At 40.0% G+C, this 22,750-nt stretch overlaps 1 protein-coding gene across 2 annotated transcripts in view; it reads right to left on the reverse strand.

The window, feature by feature from the left end:
• Positions 1-18,758, reverse strand: part of LOC124128417 (cryptochrome-1-like) — a 53,523-nt gene extending 34,765 nt beyond the window's left edge. Inside the window, exons 1-2 of one of the 2 annotated variants that reach the window (XM_046491833.2) lie at positions 18,641-18,758; positions 2,549-2,741 (exon numbers count right to left, since the gene is read on the reverse strand). In XM_046491833.2, the coding sequence (XP_046347789.1) occupies positions 2,549-2,705 (157 nt within the window). In that variant the 5' untranslated portion in view covers positions 2,706-2,741; positions 18,641-18,758. Of the gene's footprint in view, positions 1-2,548; positions 2,742-18,635 lie in introns of both variants that reach the window. The other variant, XM_046491832.2, reaches the window with a different exon arrangement.
• Between the last annotated feature and the right edge of the window lie 3,992 nt (positions 18,759-22,750).

Below are 22,750 nucleotides of genomic sequence, written 5' to 3' on the forward strand. Positions count from 1 at the left end.
ATAGACACCTTGTGATTTCCCTCTACCGCATCCTCTGCCATGCCGTCTGGAGATATTCCACCCAATTGAGTTTGGACTGAGTGAGGTTCTGCTCAACGGCCCAAGCTAAGGAGGCCAAAGCCAACAAAGGTTTCAACGAGCACCTGTCTGTGTCACGATGAAAGTGACCAGAGTGTCAGGGATCCTGATGGTAATAGGCTTAGACGACACAGACATTCTGTGAAGGTCCTTCACAGGACATGTGCACAGTCTGCTAACTCGAAGGCATGTATGGGAAAATCACCCTTCTTAAATCTAGTTGTTGTGAACGCTGGAGAGAATGTCAAAATAGTAAAGCTTTCATCCAGTGCCTTCACCATATCCCTGAGCATAGGATCAGATGGAATGTGGAATGGTGTCTCTCAACATCCATACCTGGGGAAGGCGCTCTCGCAGTCAGGCTTTCAGCCATCCAATCTTCTATCTGTGGCAGGCTGAGGTGGGTGTCCCACTCTGAGGATGTCTCCTAATCTTCTACCACAGATTCCTCTGATGAATCTGAATGGCGACTCCTGGATCGGTGCTGAGAGTGTGATGACTTAGACGATCACCTGGAGGAAGCGCCAGGTGAGGCTGACCCATGAGGTGACAGGAGCCTAGAGGATGACAGCATACCCAAGCCCATAGAGAGTGCTGCTGTAGATCTAGATGGTGCCAGGCATGTAGCAGAGTCTTGACAAACCAGAAGCACCTGGGGTGCTGCAAGCAATGGTGGAGCCAAGGATGCTGCAGTTGTTGGAAGCGCCGAGGGTGCGTAAGACACCTGATGCGCAGACTGGTTGGCAAGCCGAATATAGTTGAGGCACAAAGGTCTGCTGAAACTATGCATCCAGGTTGGTGCTGACATCTGTGGATACACGGGAGACGCTGGCTGGAAACTGTAAGGTGCTGTAAACAAGTGGCCCTGAGGGATGGTCAGCGCAGGTCTCACAGAGAAGCCCGGAGGCGCAGGTATCACTGAGGAGTTTGTAAGTGTTTGAAGGCACAGGTCTCAAGGAGGCGCCCTGAGGCACATGAGCAGCAGCCATCTGTAAGGGTGCTGTCAGCGTAGAGTGTCTGGTTATGCTAGGGTACGTGCAGGAGGGAAGAGAATGTCAGATGTCCTTGTAGAACCGGTTATAGCCAAACCCGACTCGTGGAAAGATTCTTGTGAGTCGGACATCCTCCTGGAATGCTGCAGCGACTGCTGTAAGATCTGCTGATTACTGATAAAGGTAGAAGGGGAGAGAGGAACACAAAAATCACACTTCAAATGATTTGATCAAATCTGTGTACAATGAAGACAATGTGGGTGAGGATCTTTTAAAGAATTTTTACCACAATGGATACAACGAGTAAGCATAAAGTGTCAGAATGGTCCAAGATTAACCAAGATTAAGGAAATAAACACAAAGTTCAATTCAGAATAAACCAGGATAATATGATAAAAATGATAAAGTGTAAGACACTATAATAGGTATTTATAGGCTAAATGTATTTAGCAAGCAACAATACCATGCCTAACTGAACATGAAAACACCAGACATGTCAGAAATTTCAAGATGATGGCTTGAAACATTAATACATACGTGAATGTAAAGGTTGACAAAAGTCACATTTCACGAACAAACCTGGACTTTAAATAACATACTGAGGCCTATCACAGTGAAGGACAAATTTATGCAAAAATGGCAATAAAAACAAACTAAGTTTAATCCAAAAACTGCACAATTTATTAGAGGTGTGACAAGCAGTAAGGTGGAGTTTATGTGATGTCATCACATCCGGGTCACGTGGTCTCATCTACTGGGTCCTGCCTCACACTTCAGTGAAACAACTTCTTTCTCACCTGGAGCCCCGCAGCTTTGTGTCCTGTCAAACGTAAGCAGTCAAGGCATTAAGCAGTAATGCAGGATGAGTAAAAAATAAGAAAATATAAAGGTCAAAGTTATATAAGGTCAAAGTTAGGCCCCGTATCAAAATATACAACAAAAACAGCAAACTACTGCTATGCCATTCATAGTGATACATGGACCTGCAGAAATGTCTCAGGAGTGGGCCGAAATCCTATTTGCAATGTGGCTACCTTATATCCTATCCTGCAGTAATTTAAAGATGCCTAGGCTGGGATCATATACAGATGTTAATAAAAATGTCAGGGACAACATTAAACTGATTAGATACCATTATCCCTCCCCCTAAATTTGGAGGTTAGTGATCAGGGGAGAAAAAGGTATCTGCATAATGGAAATTCAAAAAGATACATTATCACTTGCAGCCAATCAGTTATTTGATGATGACCATAAAAAAAAAAATTATGTAAGTGGCAGTAATCAACAGTGACCAGACAATCAGGGAGCTCAAGGTTATGTGATTGGGTATTTAAATGTTTACTGGCTATGGCTGCCTTTGTTTCAAAGTAAAATCAACATTAGAGCCAACCAAAGGCAATTAAAAAAGACCCAGGACATTAGTATGGCTTTGACCTTCAAATCCACAGATACGGTATATGTCACAGATAGGTTCTTACCAGCCACTTTCCCATCAAATATAAAGATAGGATAAAACGTTTTGGTTGTCTTGAGAGCTTTGATCAATGTGGGGTTGTCATGGAAACGAAGACCATGCCTGAACCACATAGCAGTGACATGCTTTCTGCAGTGTTCTTCTTCGCCGCTGTAGTCCATTGTACCAGGTTAGACAGCAGACAATTCCTGGTGTCTCTGTTGGGAATGAAAATGAAACCATATACTTGGTTGAAAAAAGTTACCATGGTTACACACGGAATTCAGACTTGTTTTTATTCTGCAAGCTCTTGATTAATGCTATGTTTGTATGACGACACAGCCAGTAAACAATTGGGTCTGGACCAGACAATCCAGAGATTGACAGGGTGAACAGTGCTCCGTGCCATCAGTGTACAATGACACGCTATCAGCCAATCCACCAACCCACATGGTCGCCTCTTATGCCCAGCATTGGTTCCTGGGGTCATATTCCAACTTGGAATCACTGAATGATAAAAAGAACTCTCAACTAAGTTCTGTACTTCTAACAAGGATAAGATGCTTTACAAAACAACAGTACTTGAGGAACACAAACTCACCTATATTTAGTGTGTTTATCCAAACAAATTTAAGTTCTCCTTTCAGTAAAGTTTTCCAAAACACGTTTGTTTTACACATCATTTATTTTACTTGATTTCATCTAGACAATTTGTATTAGTGACAGAAGCAATTTGTCATTTGATTCTAGAATGTATGAGGAATTCATGGATGTATATAGTGCACCTGAGATTGATATATGTGATGTAATAGGTGTCTCACAATCAGCCTATTGAACACACTATCTAATAGGGTAGAAAGATCCCTTTTCTGTTCCTATCTGCATATTTTCTTAAACATTCTAAACAGTTGAAGGGTTATTGGCGCTGTTTTAGAATGATCACTGGCAATATGATCAATCACACATACCTTGCTGCTAATCTTCTATTTATGTAATTAGTCTCCTAATATATATATCTGATATACAGATTTAAAAACAAAAAAAATAATGCAGTCAATGGTAAAATGTCAAAAATGGCTATATTTACGATGCACCTAACTTTCGGAGGACTCCATCAGCAGGGCTCAATTAAGCAACTTGACTAAACTTGCACCAGGTGCATGTTGACATGAAAACTCCAGACACAACCAGGTTGCTCCCTGGTCCCATTAATTTATCAAAGTTGAAGCATAGTCCGGTCTGCTGCTTGTGTCACATTCATTAATAACAGATTCCTGTAAACATAATAGGAACATATGCCCATAATGTTGTAGTACCCAAAGTTTGATGACGTCAAGTCCATGACAGCATGAGAAATTTCACTGATATTAGTGATGTAGTATTGAACACAAACCTTAGAAGTATCTGGTGTGTTCAAAGATCCTTATTGCGTGGATAAGTAATGGTCGGCAGACATACTCTTTACATGCACTTGGTACAAGTGGACATTAACATTAGGTTGCATTTTTCAATAATAGGTTGCACTGGTGCTAAATTGAGCCCTGTTCAGTAATTTGCTTTGCCTAAACACATACAAATATGACAACAGATGATATCACAGACCAGAGAATTTCCCACAGAATTAAAAACTATCCAGTGTGTGTGATGCATTGGAGTTTTATTCAGCTTCAAAGTACATATATTGTGGCAGCCAGTTGGTGCTGTGCTAGAACCAGTGAATGCCTTTGTGTTGCCAAGTATGATAAAAAGCATTTTACATGTATCTATATTTATATTTACACTAAGCTTCAAATTCATGATAACCAATGTCTAGCACTATTTACCACTGTTTGGGGCAGTCTTATTGAAAGTATGGCCTGACACAGTGTGATCCAGTAGAAACAGACCAGCAGAAACACTGGTCATATCCGTCAGTCAGTGACAGATTAAAACAGGCTACGTCAAGTCAAAAAGGAGCCAGTCAGTTCATCAGAACAGGTCCGTCACCAAGGCATCAGGACCAGATTACCACAGACTAATGTTGTTAATTCCAAATGAAATAAATACAGAATCTCACCCTCAGGTCTTTTGATATGAAATATATCAACACGAGTTGCTAAAAGTGGAAAAACAACTTTTTCAGTTTGAAGACAGTAAATAAGCAGTGTCTTAAAAAGACAGTGTGTAAAAAGTACTGCTAACAACTTCAGTAGGAAAGCCATTAGTGATGTCATTTGATTGTGACATCATAGTAACCAATAAAACAAGTATTGTGATGCAATTTCATCGCATGCAACCTACAATGTAGATATCAATATAGAATGCTACAAAAATATGCTGCTAACATTGTATTTAAGATGCCAATAAACGTTTTTTGGCTTGTGTTATTGATTTTACAATGCATGTAACTTTTAGCATAAGAAACCTGAGAATCACCCAAGCCACATGAAACAAGATATGATAAGGACGACTTTTTGACCTTAATTCAAGAAAAGAGAAAACCTTTCAGAGATATTATGAAACCTTTCTGTGTAGTTATTAGATGTGTTCATATCAACAAAATTTACACTTAATTCTTTTCAACATTGGCATTTGTTTGACCACCAAAAATACCAAATGAAGAGTTAAGGCTATACCAAAAATATAGAGGTAAGCCCAGACCCATGAAGATCCTGGGAAGTATAGGTCTTCAGCAACCCCTGCTAGCTGTAAAAGGCGACTAAGCTTTTCGTAAGAGACGACTAACGGGATGCATGTCATCACATACCCAATTGCGAGGATCGATGCTCATGATGTCTATCACTGGATTGTCTGATTCAGCCCCAATTATTTACAGACCGTGGTCATATAGCAGGAATATTGCTGAGTGTGGCGTTTAACAACAAACAAACAAGAGGTAAGGCCATAAAATGTGTTGACACAAAACTGGTTTTCAGGATGATATTTTACCCAAATTTATTTTCTTAGGTGATTATGTAAAGAAATAAGGCTAAAACATATCATATTGGGTCAAAGATTTGCTCATAACTATATATTCCCTTGAAGATAAAAAAGTCATCCTTTCTGCTCTTGTAATCCTACTTTTGTACTGTATCAGGTCAGAAGTCTAAAACATGTAAGTGATGGTAACATAATGTGGCCAGTTGTCCATCATATTAACATTTCCAATAACTTTCATAATATATTTCAATTTCATCATTAATTTGCCATTCGTCAATGCATTGATAAAAATCCTTAATAATAACTTCTTTATTCCATGCATCAAATAATCACTGAGAGCCACAAGTCTGAAAACACATCATGTACATCCCTGAGCCTAACACACAGCCAGCAGCCACACCTATGCCAATATAATATGTCAACAGTTGATGCTGGACTGTGCTGGATCAATAATTGGTAGATTAATAGATTCTGAAACAGCCTTGGAGCAGCCAGTAAACTGCCTATTCCAAGAACCTGAATTAATTAACATGAGTCACGTCTGGCAGAAGCAACGAGGCGATGTCCACTTGACAATACGGATATTAAAATGATTAGGTAACATCAAATTATCATCAGACGAACACGCAAGAGGGCAGGTGACTTCGGTGTGTTGTCATGCTCATAGCCCATGTTGTTTTGAAAAGAAGGTCTACCCTGGCCTTGAGGTATATTAGTTCTTAGATGAAATGAAGGCAAGGGGCAACTACAGCATATCTCAAGACTGGCCAGATATCAACCAACCTGAAGTTTGTAACATATGTTCAAAGGGAAACAAAACAAGTGATCAATCAGAGACAACACTGCTCACAGTCCTCTATAGTTACTAAGATGTCATATTTGTATCAAGAGGTTTCAACCACTCATTTTACAATGCTCTTATGGACAGCAATAGGTTATAGATATATGTTTTCTCTAAATACATCCCTAATTATAAAAAAACCATAAAACATATCAATAAATGTCCACAGGCTTTTACTGGATGCCCAAAACAAAAAGTGATGTCCTATACATAGGAAATATGTCTGTTTTAATAACTAAAACCACTACAATATTAACATGATTAAAGAAGAAAGTTTACCGATCTGGGTAGTGTAATAAAGTATAGTTTTGCCTTGAACTATTACAGTTAAAGCACAAGGATGTGTCCTAGAGCTACGACGTCATAACAGTTCAGGGGGTAGAACAAAACAGTGTTAGAAATTGGCTCAAGTCCTATAGTCCTTGCCAAACTGCACAATAGTAAAGGTACCATAAGGACTACTGTAGTAGAAACTGGCCATTTTGAAGGTTTTGCTATATGTTATCATCATAAGGACTAGTGGACTAAACATGCTAAAACTGTTAGTTTCTATTGCTGCAAAATTAATTCTGCAAAAAGCAACACCTGAAATTGAAAATTATTGAAAGAGATATCTAACAGGCTTTTCGACCTGCACCCTTATGTTCAGGGGTGATATATGTAGAACACCATTAAAATGGATAGCTTCGAGTTAAAAAAAAAGGACTGTTTGTGATTATCCAACAAGTGCATTGTGGGCACTCGCTAACACGTGTAAACATAGCTGAATTTCTGTGTCGCTGGTTATTGTAAGGTGCTTTCCATTGTAGAACTTAAAACATATGTTTCAAACACTAATGTTAGCAAACTGCAGCAATCTTCAACTGATTTGGTTACTGTAGGATGCTGTGCCCATCAACTGCAACTGAAGTGAATTGATGGCTTAGGGCGAAGTAACCTGCCACAAAACAGTATGTGGCTAAATGCCCTACGCTGAGCAAAAGATAGTGTACTTATGTTACTTTTCAAGGATTGCCCACTGCCCAGACATACTTTCTAGGGCACCAATGCCCGCCTCGGTCAACTTTGAGAGTCGCTGCTGTGGCACAGACACAGTGATCCAATTGATCCTCAAAGTTAAGAAACAATCTACAAGGTCAGTGCTGTTCCAATAACCCCAGTGACGTTCACAGCACTTGTCAACGGGGGCTGTTGATCTGCCAGCTATGGTTCAATCTTCGGCATCTCACCCAGCATTAGTAGCTCCTAGTTTCTTGTCGTTTCCAAGGTTTTACTCTCCTTTTTCTGGGTTACTATTTTCAGGGTTACTATGTTACTATTTCTGAAAGTCACTTTAACATCCACTAGATAGGGTTTGGTTGTCGCCAAGTGTATCTTTTTTCAAATGGATTTCTTTCTTTCCAACGGTCAATGAGTTCAAGATCCTCTTTCATCTTTAGGATTTGTTCTCTTGATTTAGGATTATTAACACCATTGTAATTGTGTGTATCAAAGGGATCAAATTAAGTCATCAAGCCTTTCGTAGAATTCAGGGTTATCCTTATTTGGGCCATATATTGTGACTATTGTTACTATTATTCGTTTAATGCAGTCAGTTCTATAGTAAGTAGGTTACCATTAGCTTGTGGTATCTCATTATTGACAGTACAGTGGAATGTTTTAGAAATAATATTGCACCTCTACAGTTACTTCCTTATGAGCTGAAGAAGCAGTGCCTATTTCCTGATTCTTCTTGAATTCCTTGTTCCATTTCACAAGTAAAGTGTACGTCTTGAAGACAGTAAATCATGGCTTTAAGAATGTACAAATTTCCCTGCAATTTGTTTTGTCATTGATCCCCTACAATTTTGAGATATTACTTAAATCGTATCACCAATAACTATAAGGAAGTTTACAGAACTTTGTTTCACTAGGTGGAATATGTAGCAACAAACTGAAAACGTTTTGAAAATGTACAATAGTTCTCTATGACAATGAAAGACTTATGCAACAGTTTAGGTAAAAACTGTTTGATAAAGGACGGTAACATCCTAGTAATTGTTAGGACTCTCCTCCTCATGGATTCGTATTATAGGCACGAAAGCGTAATACATATTTAGTTAATAAAAGGGTAGTTAAATCAATAGGTCATAGAAATAAGAGGGAATATATACCAGATAATATAACAAGAATTGGCACCATCTCAGAGTGTGGGGACACACTCTTCGCCAGAACGGGGGTCGTATTATAGGCATAAAAGTACAGTAATTAACAACTAATTAAAGTAATTAACAATTCATTAGGACACCTCCGTGATTGTATATAAAGGTCAAGAAGAGGAGTTGAAACCAGTAAGATGTAAACATAACACATTGATATATATATAGGAGACGGGCAGCTCTGATAGTTGAAGACTACGGGAGCATACTTGGCCACGAGTAACCAGGGGTGAGGGTAGTAGGTCGAGGGCTATACATAAATGAAAAACAAGTGGAACAGAGATGAGAGGGACGGAAACGTCAGGGTCTTGAGACATATATGGTATTGGGGGGGAATAGTTCGAATTCCAAAAGGGTGAGAAGCTACATCATGGCAAGTCCGAATAAGGTGCTGGTTATTAGATAAGAGTGGGTTAGAATGATCTAGTGTAGGGGGGAAAGGTGGCTGACCAATGATAGATGGAAAAATGAGTAGAGCTGTGACGTAGGTACCGGTTTAAAAAGGGGCAAAAGCCCCAAATCAAAAAAACGGCTAAGAACGAAGAGAGAACGGCTAGACAACGGTTAGAGAGCGGCTAGGTAGCGGCTGCGGCTGGGGAGACTACATCTGGACTGGTGCTCCGCTCTCGGCTTGTTGTCATGATCTTTCGAACCAGAAACCAAACCTAGGCACCAGCATTTCGACTCAGACTGAAGCTTTGCGGCAGAAGTCTCATAATTAAGTGACAATTAGAGTGGGTTGACCGGCAACACAAAGTTGGAATAAAAGCTGTTAAACGAAGATCACTCTTTGTGCTTGTTGGAGGAATTACGGTAATAGGTCCAAGGCCCTCGGGTACTGACATTGTACCTCTCGCTCATCCCAGACAGTCAGCACCAAAGAACGAGGGGATTACCGTAGTTCAGGTGAAGAGGTACGCGACTGGCTATACCCTGGTAATTAACGACAATTACCGCCGGTCATTAAGGCGTTTTAAAAGTACCTTGGATACGTGGTGGTTTGATGCGGGGTACGATCTTCCCTGACGATTGCCAAAAAGCATTGTCAGGTAGCGTTGTGCAGCGGGTGCACAAGCAAAGTAACATCGCGCAGCGGTTGCGCAAGTAAAAGTAAAACTGTGCGGCGGTCGCACAAGTAAAGTGACGTGGCATAGCAATTGCTGCCAAAAAGCATTGTCGGGTAACGTTGTGCGGCGGTTGCACAAAGCAAGATCACGTTGCGCAGCGGTTGCGCAAGTAAAGTGGACTTGTGCAGCGGTTGCACAAGTGAAGAGACGGAGTGAAGCGGTTTCATGAGTGAAGTGAAGTTGTGCAGCGGTTGCACAAGCGAAGTGGCGGTGTGAAGCGGTTGCACAGATTCCCTCCTAAGTGGTACATGGTCAGTGCCGACACGGTGAATACGCCAGGCCAAGTCAGTGCAAACTAGTGAGAGTTGACTGTGCAGTGGTTGCACGAGAACTTCCACTGTGAGGGAGATTACAGTCGTTGGGAGGAACGGTGCAGACGTTTGCACATCCGGAACGGTGCAGACGGTTGCACATCCATGGACCACTCCGGGCTCACTATGGAGGGGCGTTGGGAGAGACGAGCGGATGGTTACACCTGGACCCAGTGGTGGGGTGACGTGCAAGGAAGTGATGGACAGAACTAACAATTGTGACATTTTAACATTTTGTGTGGTGCAAAGTTTCATTGGACCGAGCCTGGTTAGGTAAGCAATATTTTGATGCATTGTGTTGAATACATATTGTAAAAGAACGAGATCCTTGAACATAATCATGCCACTAACACAAGACTCAAACAATAACGGTACAACAGTCGATCAACAGGGTAGGCGTGGGTCGGCTTTATTTTCAATTCCACTCACAAGTTGTAAGGTCGTTCCATCTGACCTAGTGAGCCCAGCACTAATAATAAGCACTCCGGTAGCATACCAGTCTCATGGTGCCAGTACACATTTCAGGCCCTCAGTGAATGGGAGCATCACCGGCCTCGCACGGCTTTGCGAGGTAATTGAGAGATGGTTGCTCCAAGCAAATCTTGAAGAGAGCATCTCCCAATGAAATTCCTCGAACTTAATCATTGCGCTAAATAGTGCCAATGACCTTACTGACATGAAACAACAAACGTTTGAGCCATTTACTTACTTTTTACAAGTGGTCAGACATCAAACGGCTATAATTAGTTGAAACAAGGATGATTGTATCAGGGATCTTGTTCTTGGAAATGCATCTCAGAATGTAAAAATATTTGTGATTACTAGACGATATTCTACACTTGCTAAAGTTATTTAGAACACAGCTTACGCTGCCGGGTCCCCTCAGTTTGAGTCAAAAGTAAGCTTGCAATTCACTTACTGAGTGAACAGGTGGACTAGCCACTAATTCGCGACAATCTTCACTCCAACCAATAAATGTTGTTAATTTGAGCCAGTACCTTCGTGCCCAAACACCACAAGACACACTCACCTACCTAGATCCTTAGAGACACATACACGGTCAACATTTGACTGTCCACAGAATAACAGTCATAATCCAGGCAAAACCACCATGGCAGTGACATTTTACAAATAGAGCAGAAAGTTCCCACCATCCCCCGGGCAACCATACACGTGTAGGGGAGGTGGTATACTACACTCCAACGTAGGGTTCGCAAGTTACTCACAGCACACTTTGTGGCACAAGCCTAACCTCTCCCGGCCAGCAATCTCTCCCCCTTCCCCCCCCCCCCCCCCCCTCACTGAACCTGATACTCATAACCATGATCTTGTCAGCTGTTGCCCTGCTCCAGTAAAACAGGCAGGGGCGAGCGAGCTGGTCTGAGTTGTTTACAGTATGGCACTGATGGTGTGGGCCAGTGTCTATTCATTAAAGCAGTTATTCCTTGAATTACGTTCAGTATGGTAACCATCTATATACATATCGGGCTTCAGCCCATTTAGGCAATTCATTAATCATTATTAATGATAGCAGTTATGGGGTAGGCGCACACTGAGGTATGTTAGTACAAGAAACCCTTAGTAAAAAAAAAGAAAAAAAAAGAAAAAAAAGAAACCCATATAATTTTGATAGAAACCAATAACTCCAATAAATTGAAAAAGATCCAAACTGAGATGAGAGATTCCGCTTTGAAAAATTGTAGACTTGCTTCATTTTTAGGGCTATATCGTTACAGTAAGAGCTCGGCGGGAGAAAAATAAGGTTCAGGTTCTGTGAGGCAGACTAGTAATTTAGTAGCATCATGGTATTTATATCTAAGGAAAACCAAAATAAAAATATTCCTATATAGTTCGTTTTAACTGAACTTCTCGCCTTTACATAAATATCACCAGAAGACCATGAGCATCAATAGTAGCACTGGGCGGAAACATGATGTCCATAGGAGTATGAACACCTATAGGACTATTAAGATAATTCTTATTATGTCAAATATTGAATCCAGTTTATTAGTGCTACTTCATGAAAAAGAAAAACCAACTCAAAACAAACAAACAAAACCCTACTTGATTTGTTAATTAAAAACATTTGTTTATGTTATTCATCAATGTCTACTGTGGTGCCTTTGATATTTGCCTACAAAATTGACTTGATAAACGTTTCATGATAAAAGAGTTATACTTTGTAAAGCATCTCATGGTGGATAGGATTTCAGGAGAGAATAGTATAACAACTAATACTACCGAAATTCAAGCATAGCTTTAGCATCTGACACACGACACATACCAAGAATGGTGGCAGGCATACCTCAATACCAAAGGGATGTTCACCTAAAGATGTACATATATTGATCCATTTGAATTAAGGAAATAATGCCGACGAGATGGTTTCTTGTCGAGGATGTAATACCGACGAGATGGTTTCTGGTTTATTGCCAAGGATGTAATGAAGACGAGATGGTTTATTGCCACGGACGTACTGCCGACGAGATGGGTTTCTTGTCGAGGATGTAATGCTGACGAGATGGTTTCTTGTCGAGGATGTAATACCGACGAGATGGTTTCTGGTTTATTGCCAAGGATGTAATGCAGACGAGATGGTTTATTGCCACGGACGTACTGCCGACGAGATGGGTTTCTTGTCGAGGATGTAATGCCGACGAGATGGGTTTCTTGTCGAGGATGTAATGCCGACGAGATGGTTTCTTGTCGAGGATGTAATACCGACGAGATGGTTTCTGGTTTATTGCCAAGGATGTAATGCAGACGAGATGGTTTATTGCCACGGACGTACTGCCGACGAGATGGGTTTCTTGTCGAGGATGTAATGCCGACGAGATGGTTTCTGGTTTATTGCCAAGGATGTAATGCAGACGAGATGGTTTATTGCCACGGACGTACTGCCGACGAGATGGGTTTCTTGTCGAGGATGTAATGCCGACGAAATGGTTTCTTGTCGAGGATGTAATACCGACGAGATGGTTTCTTGTCGAGGATGAAATACCGACGAGATGGTTTCTTGTCGAGGATGAAATACCGACGAGATTGTTTCTTGTCGAGGAAGTAATGCCGACGAGATGGTTTTCTTGTCAAGGAAGTAATGCCGACGAGTATGGTTCTTGTCGAGGATGTAATGTCAACAGGGTTATAATTATTTAGGTGGAGTCAGTGATGTAGCGTATCATAGGATAGATATCAGGGGTGTCAGGATTAAGAACATGTCGCCTACCACCAGTGCGCAATGGAGGTGGGTGACATGTGGGAAACTGGTATCAAATAATAGGAGGTGCCTGCCGCCACGTAACTTCATAACGAAAGTGAATTTTATTGCCCGGACCGAATAGCCATCTTCTGCAAGGGTGATAGTCGGTTCTGTCGTACAGGACATGGGCGCCAGGAATTATTGATGTTACTATAACGGCACAACATGATGACACCAGACAAATTGACTACTACACCGGTAGATAGCACACTTACATTACAGACAAGCTGACTAACGAATCGACAGGTATAATAGCCAACTATACCACCTTGGGGCCACCGAGAGAGATCTGAAATAATTGCCGACCAGGTCGTGTTGCTTATTGGGCAGGTACACCTTAAAAATCACATGACATGTCATGGCCCCTTATCAGACAGAACCCGATACAAGGAAAAATAACTTGAAGTGAAAGTAGTGAAAGCTCACTCCCACGAGTCACTTATACAAGAGCAAATCCAAGTTAAGCCCATGGTGTTGATACTCCTAAAATTAAAAACAAAAACAACAACAACAAAATACATAATAACAGACAGAAACAACAACGATTGTGACCGTCATATGTTGGCTGGCTACTCATATGAGAACGATCCTTGGCTCAGGGTCTCACCATGTCGTGTACACGAATATAGACATAATATAATTTCGCTTACACAAATATCCATTGGGATACCATGAGTGAAGATTGTTGCCTGAGAATTATTAAAAATTACATTGGTGTATCACCCTTTCGAATTGTCCATCCTTCATGTTCTGTTAAGGGATATTGGAGTAACCTCTTGTAATCGTACAAATCATAACAGGGTGATTCATTGTAATTTTACGTAAAGGGTGTGACCCTTCTGAACTTGTCCATGCTACTTGTACTACGAATCATTGTACACTGGTTAAATTGTCCACGTTATTTACGGTATCAAGAATACATGGAAGGTAACATTTGACAAACTGTCATTGGTGGGATTGATAAAGTGATGATCCCCGACAGGTCTGAAAACATTGCAGGTAGGTTACTCCTGAAATTATTTAGTTAGCAAACTAGCGTGTTGTATTATCGAATAGTATGAAATTGTTAGTCCAAGGGCTTTGTACTATGAAACCGGATTTCCGGGAATATATCAATGTATGTATTGGAATGTATCTCAATGTGTATGTTAGGTTGCGGTCAACCAAATCCACTTGTTGCAAGACTAATAATAGGAATAATTATCTCGTATATTTACTGAACGTTCAGAACAAGGCCCGGATCCCTGCGTCACAGCATCCAAGAGTGTGGGGACACACTCTTCGCCAGAACGGGGGTCGTATTATAGGCACGAAAGCGTAATACATATTTAGTTAATAAAAGGGTAGTTAAATCAATAGGTCATAGAAATAAGAGGGAATATATACCAGATAATATAACAAGAATTGGCACCATCTCAGAGTGTGGGGACACACTCTTCGCCAGAACGGGGGTCGTATTATAGGCATAAAAGTACAGTAATTAACAACTAATTAAAGTAATTAACAATTCATTAGGACACCTCCGTGATTGTATATAAAGGTCAAGAAGAGGAGTTGAAACCAGTAAGATGTAAACATAACACATTGATATATATATAGGAGACGGGCAGCTCTGATAGTTGAAGACTACGGGAGCATACTTGGCCACGAGTAACCAGGGGTGAGGGTAGTAGGTCGAGGGCTATACATAAATGAAAAACAAGTGGAACAGAGATGAGAGGGACGGAAACGTCAGGGTCTTGAGACATATATGGTATTGGGGGGGAATAGTTCGAATTCCAAAAGGGTGAGAAGCTACATCATGGCAAGTCCGAATAAGGTGCTGGTTATTAGATAAGAGTGGGTTAGAATGATCTAGTGTAGGGGGGAAAGGTGGCTGACCAATGATAGATGGAAAAATGAGTAGAGCTGTGACGTAGGTACCGGTTTAAAAAGGGGCAAAAGCCCCAAATCAAAAAAACGGCTAAGAACGAAGAGAGAACGGCTAGACAACGGTTAGAGAGCGGCTAGGTAGCGGCTGCGGCTGGGGAGACTACATCTGGACTGGTGCTCCGCTCTCGGCTTGTTGTCATGATCTTTCGAACCAGAAACCAAACCTAGGCACCAGCATTTCGACTCAGACTGAAGCTTTGCGGCAGAAGTCTCATAATTAAGTGACAATTAGAGTGGGTTGACCGGCAACACAAAGTTGGAATAAAAGCTGTTAAACGAAGATCACTCTTTGTGCTTGTTGGAGGAATTACGGTAATAGGTCCAAGGCCCTCGGGTACTGACATTGTACCTCTCGCTCATCCCAGACAGTCAGCACCAAAGAACGAGGGGATTACCGTAGTTCAGGTGAAGAGGTACACCGATTGCCACTTGATTGCCACTTCCAATTAACACCTGTAATTAAGGGGCGAAAAGTACCTTGGATATTAATACCATGACAAATGAACCCAGACATATATATTAAATTGTACACACATAATAAAAGAAACCAAGTTAATAAAATATACACACTTTCAATAATACACACAATGAATAACTAAAACAAATTCGGCCATAATCATAACCTGAAATCTGGGCCTGAATGATATGACATGATAGATAATAACTAATACTTACAAGTTGATGTGTTTCAACTAAATATCCAAAGAATATCCATTGTGAATTTATAATATCCCTATCCAAAAGTAAAAAGGGCTCCAAACACCAACATGAATACACACTTCTCTCACATCAATGCTGGGCCCCATGGCGACGGAGTGCACTGAGTGCCCTTGTGGCACACAACTTGCACGTGCATGAACAAGTCACATAAGTCTCACAACTCGTCAGATTCATATGCATTCGTTACAGTCCCAAGAATTATAACATTCACAATATTTTGCATAATATAAAAGTGGCTGAAATTGTACATAATCTGCAACATCAAATCCAGTTTTATATTTTGATAAAGCCTATAGCTAAGAAAGTGGTGTTACACCTTATCTCGTAGACTATAATTACAGTTTTCTGGTAACTCGTACTTTATTGGATGGTATTTTGTTATGATGCAAAAAGTTTACTGCCAGAATGTTTAGTCATATTTTTGCCATGTAGACGATGGATTGTGTGGGTCCCTGGTTTCCAATACCACCTCTATACCGAACACTCTCGCAGCACACTCTGGTCCAGAGTTTTTCCACTTGTCTGATGGATGTAGCTTGGCGACTTAGAATAGACCCTGTTTCTTCAACATGGGTGGGCGATTGGTCTGCATAGTTTTGTTTGATCCATTAGATATTTGACGTGCATCTAGTACAGCTTCCCTGTTCATTCATATGAATGTAGCAATGCTGCTTCAAGAAGTTCCAGGACAATGTTGACATTGGTATTCTGAGATTGATAATTTGTGCACAACTTTGAAATATAAGTCTCTTACTCTGTCCTCATCGAACTTTCTTAGAACACCTTCCATATTCTCCTGAGGGGTTTCGGTGATCCCATAAAAAACAGTAGGTTTGGTTTTCGATCATGAATGTCCTTTCACACAAACTGCTTTTCTAAACATTTTGTTTTATTTCGTTAATTTCTGATTTCACAGAGTCAATAGAAGACGGAATATCAGTATTCCTAGCACATATAAGGTCGGCTAAACGTTGTTCAAAAGCTTGTTTTTCCGTCGGGGCGGTTGACCTTGATGACTCTCGCATCTTGAATTTTCTCAAGTTTCCAATATTTTTTACAACTGTTTTATTAATAATGTTTTTCTACCCACCATCTGTTGAGTATAATCTTGTTAACAGGTTTTAACGGGTTAGTTTTATAGGATTAGATGGATGAAATCCATGGGTAAGAGAGAGCCTGTTAAAAACATGTCTACCCTTGAGTAGCAAAAACTTGCTGTAAACCAAACACATCTTGTTTTGTGATATGATAACTTAGAGGAATGCTTTTAAGTTCTAATATAAAACCACTTTAATATTTGTAGAAATTGGATTACCGTGATCACATGTTATTATTGTTGGCATGAAGGAGAGATGAGGTGATGTGAATTGAAATGGGTTTAACTTAGTTCTAGCATACTGAATTATCATGCTGCAGTGTAACATGGATACCCCACTCACACACAATACACTGTCTCTGAGCCAACAAGTCCTTGGTTTATCCCCTTGTTGCTGGAGCCAGGCAGAGAAACAAAAAGTGCCATCTTTTAACATCTTTTGGTATGACACGACTGGGAATAGAACAACTAACCTTCAAAGTTGGAAGTTCCAACTACACCACAAGGGAGGATAGGCACAAAGGGGATTTTCTCCCATATACAAACTAATACAAACCAAACAATTGATTTCTTCTGGAAGATTAAACTCAATGTAATACAAGACAACTCTTACATCTACTGGTGTCAATGAATCTGAAGTACAGCCTGTTGGAAACAGACAGAGAGTTGTCACTTGTTCTCCACCGTTTTAAGACACAGATACTGTGTTGACTGTCGAGATGTTTCGGATCACATCTACAGCGTACACCCGACAACAAGCCAAAGAGTGAAGCATGCACTCCATCTCACATCATGTACGTATGGACTCCTCATGCGCAGTGGGCGCTAATTGGAATGTGCATGTTCCTGCTATAACCAATACTTATTTCCTCCCAAAAGGAAAAGGATCAGTGAACAGACCCTTTAATTAGTTAAGAAGATCTTTTCTGTACAAATAAGTGACAGTATCAACAACAATATGGTACCGCAACAAGTCACATCATCCATGAAATATATATTCATGTACAAATCTTACCACACTAACAGTTTGCATAAAATTATCATAATCAGGTGATGTCTTTATACCAATGGCATCGTAAACTATATTTTAAATGGTCATGCATAAAAAAACCAAATAGGTATAAGGAAAGGCGACAGGGTTTTTTGAGCCATTTGTGCACTGTATTTTCAGATGGCCCTCCATAATTGTCCTTGTAATATTTTTTTGGGATGACCCACCTTGAAAATATAAAATGTAAAAGCACTTCATATTTTACTTTTATATATACATTTGTTTCATGACCCTCACGAGTATATGATTATTTCTTATGACCCTCCCCAAGAGACTTATTTCTGAGTGACCCTCCCCTGATTCCCTCTGACACACCCCTATAATAAATGAACGGTCCCTCAACAATATATGTTATACTGCCATGCAAGATAAAAAATTGCTTAAATATTAGAGGCAGTAATAACATTTCAACATTTTAAAGTACATCGTATACCATTTTGAAACAGCTACATGTCGGCATCGTGAGATATTCTGCCATACACACTGACTTGCCAGCATATATATAGAGAGTGTCAGACACGGCATGCACTAAACTACTGTTTACAACAATATATTGTATCATGACAGTTAGATGACGGTCGTCTGTCAACCTACTCTCTGAGCAGATAGTAGATATATGCCACTGAAAGACATGTTACTGAGATACAATGTATCTTACCGTACCCAGCAAGGATGTAGCAATATCGATCCACCGAAATCTGTAACAACGTTCTTCCCAATGACAGCTGATGGCAGCAACACAGCCTTCTCTGAAACCACCTGAAGAAGTGACGACAATACATAAAATCCGGACTCAGGAGGAACTCCCTTTTAGTACAAATGTTGGAATATGGTTACTTAAAGTAGGAACCGGATTTGGATCTGACAATATGTTTTCATTAACATCAACCTATTTAAGCGGTTGATCCAGAGTTTCACTTCTTTCAAATGTTACTCAGGATACGATTTTTATGTTTTCCGTTCACGGAGGGTTTTGATAATCAATGGCCTCGGTTGGTCGACATAAAGAATAGATTTCTAAATGTAACTATTTTCACAGTATGGTTAGACAAAAACACAGTCCGAAAATAAAGATATGCATAAGGTCTAGGAAGGAATTTAACTCTCAATTCTCTTTGGAGCTGAAGGCGGAAAGCTGGCAGGAGAAGGGATGTGAATGTCCCACCAGCTATATGATGGTCTGTAAGAGAGACTACAATGACGTATAGTATTAGCATGTACTTTTGTCAGAGACGGCCTACATTTCTCCATAATTTAATTACTGTCTCCAGAGACCATATATTAGATCAATTATTTGTTGAAAACATAGTGGTTACGTTTTTAATAAACTTTTGTAATGTGCATCAAATATAGTGTTGTGGTTTTTGTATTTTATTTTCTGAGTTTATTTTTGACTGACTCCGGTCGCTCGAATCCGTAAACCTAAAAATAAACAAACTATCCCTGTGCAATTGAAATATAGTCCCAGCAAATGTGACGTCCTTTTGTCGTCGACGCCGAACGGCTCATTTTTATTAATTGTTACCAATTTAGCTTTTTTAGTTCATGGTAGAACTAAAAATGAAACTATGAATGCAAAAGATATTGTTTTAAATTGATATCTTAAAGGTATAAGGTCGGTAGGGTGGAACATGAAATAAATTATATGAAGAAATCTATTTCTGGCAGAGTTACTTCCCTTCCCATGTCAATCTAACTGTTATAAAAAAAACAATTCAGTTAAGTATAAGAGGACTTATTCTGTTCGGTTTCGTATATTGTATCATATTTTCATATCCAGGTCCCAAGACTGCGGGGAAGAATGTTCAGTGTGCCCAGTGCATTCAGGGTTGTATAAAAACTGACTAATGGAGATTGCGTTGTCGCAGTGCATGCGACCGATGCGATTCTCACCGGGCCCTTTCTTCAACCAACCCTCGATGGTCTAGTCCCAGGCTTGATTGGATCATGCTGAAATACACTCCGAACACGGCCTAAATAAGGACATTTGCTCACAATTGGGGGAGTTAATCTGCAACAGCTCTGGTTTGGCCCGACTCGGTTAATCACTCCGAATTTATATTCCAGTTCTATTCAGCCAATCACCTTGCAGAGAAAGGGCGAGCGTATTCATATTATTGCTTAAATATGTTATAAGAACTATTAACATATCGTAAATAGTGTGTAAAATGCTGAAGTGTGATCTTAGTGCTTATGGTTAAGTGGCTGGCAGCGACCAAGTTGGAATAATACTGTATAAGTCTGTTTTGTCTTTGGTCTGCTTATTACAATTATAAACTTTCGATTCACGTCACGCAACACCCTGTTTGGAGGCAAACTATATATTCCCGTGAGTCGTCAACGTGCGACAATGAAATGTACAAATGCTTGGGGATAGAGTAATATAACTGCTAGTACTTGATTTGGTCACGTTACAAAATTAACTATATTAATATTAAATCGTTTCAATCTACTAGTATGACTAAATCGTCTATTGAATCCTTCCTTTTTGATCCAGTAATATTTCTAAATATATAGCGCTTAAATGCCACTTCCTCACAACATATGTGCGCCTTTTGGTGGTAGTTTACATTTAACTATATGTATATGTGAACTACATGTGATTAATCGAGATAAGAGAGAGAGAGAGGGGGTGGGGTGGGGGGGGGGGGGTGGGGGGGGGGTATTTATTTAGAGCCCATTTCGAAGAGCACGACGGTAAAGTAACCGTCAAGATCCAGGATAGAACAGGTTTTCAGCAACCCATATACTTGCAGTAAGAGACGATTGCTCACTGGATTGTCTGGTCCAGACTCGATTATTTATAAACCGACGTCAAATAGCTGGAATATTGCTGAGTGCGGCGTTAAACAACAAACAAACAAGCAACGGTAAAATAGCCGTCCAGTAAAATTATTCTCAAGAGCCAGAGAAATGATGTGCTAATTATGAATGCAAAAGAAGGGGTTGAAGCGGTGCTGTCACTTTTGAAACGAGAATGGTTCTAGGGTATTAATCATATGGAAAAACAATGCACTTGATACAATATATTGATGTATCGCATACTTATATATGTATATATTACTATAATGATATATGGTATACGTATATATGTATACATTACTAAAATGATATATGGTATACTTATAAATATTACTATAATGATATATGGTATACTTATTATGTATATAATACCCATCAGAAATCGTAGGTTTCGCCTATACTTCCGTCTCTGAAATAGTGTGATTATCAACAGGTATTACCTTTGTTTGTTTTTGTGATGGATCACACGATACTTACTTAGCTTTTTTTTATACAACTTTGCCAAGCGAAAAGCAATGGGTGGTCATGCTGCCAACAGTGTGAAACGCTTGTCATTCTTCACCGTGTGTGTTTCATACCTCGGCCATATGCACCTCTTCCTCTCTAAATGTGTGAAAGCGCGCATAGACACAGTACCGTGCACTTACATGTAGGTTCTGGTTGTAATATTGAAATTGACAGACTTGCATACAACTAATTCTTTTATTTTCGGTCCAAATTAAGTGTTATGAATAATCATGGACAATTAACAGTTAGATTTTAAAAAAAACAGAAACAAATTCATGTTGTGCCTATACATGACTGGCTGTTGGCCTATTTAGACTGGCTGTTGGCCTATTTAGACTGGCTGTTGGCCTATTTAGACTGGCTAATACCTGGATACAATGTCCTGAACGACATGTGTTTCTTCTTCTTTTACAGCCGCTTAGAGCAACGCTATTAAAATGTGTGAGTTGAATTCTACGTCTTTTTAGCAATAGTTCAGATATAGCGAAGCAGGGGGACATCATATATTAAGTCACCCGTAAAGATCCGGGGTAGAATAGGTCTGCAGCAACCATCGTAAGAGGCGACTAACGGGATCAGATGGTCAGGCTCGCTGACTTGGTTGATGCATATCATCGTATCCTATTACTGCGTGGATCGATGCTAATGATGTCAATCACTGAATTGTCTGGCCAGATTCGATTATTTACAGACCGCCATCATATAACTGGAATATTGCTGAGTGCGGCGTTGAACAACAAACAAACAAACAAACAACATAAATTAGTTTACATCGAACCGGGTCCTGGGCTTATTCAGCCAACGCTTCAACCACTATATAAGCAACCCACCGTCTATGATATATGTTACAGATAACATTGGGTGTGCTTCTTGTATTCCTCGATTAAGAGTAGAACGTTCATCTTATTTTAAGATGTAAGATAACGAGGATAATAATCAAACGGTTCGTATATTAAAGAATTTAGAGGAGGGTAGTTGGAGAATATGCCTACTTGATATACGCGAGATATATGTCAGCTAATTGTTCAGTGGATAAATAAAATGTACATCATTTTGTGCATTTAAACAACTGCAAGTATACCAACGTCTTTTGAATTAATGATCCTTCTGGATAATGAAATAACGGGGAACTGAATTGCACCTAGTCTGTCATACAGACCCTGAAACAAATATATCCACTACATCCCATCAGAGACCATATAATAGGTCTCTGATCCCATGCAAGTCTTTAATGTTTGGCAAGACTAGATTACTGCAGTATCAGGAATGAAGAGAGTCTCTAGGCTCCTTTTTATTATATTTTTATTAAGATAATTTCACAACTGTTTTTTTTCTGTAAATCTGTCCATTTCAGAGACTAGATGTTAGTCTAAGTTGCACCTGAAATAATAAAATAACCTCAAACGTTTTGAGAGCAGCCCCTTTGCTCTCGCCAACAGGTTCGCCTTCCTTTAATGGCACTAC

The sequence above is a fragment of the Haliotis rufescens genome, unplaced genomic scaffold (assembly GCF_023055435.1).
Source record: "Haliotis rufescens isolate VD_foot unplaced genomic scaffold, xgHalRufe1.0.p SCAF_15, whole genome shotgun sequence".
Classification (NCBI taxonomy): Eukaryota; Metazoa; Mollusca; class Gastropoda; order Lepetellida; family Haliotidae; genus Haliotis; species Haliotis rufescens.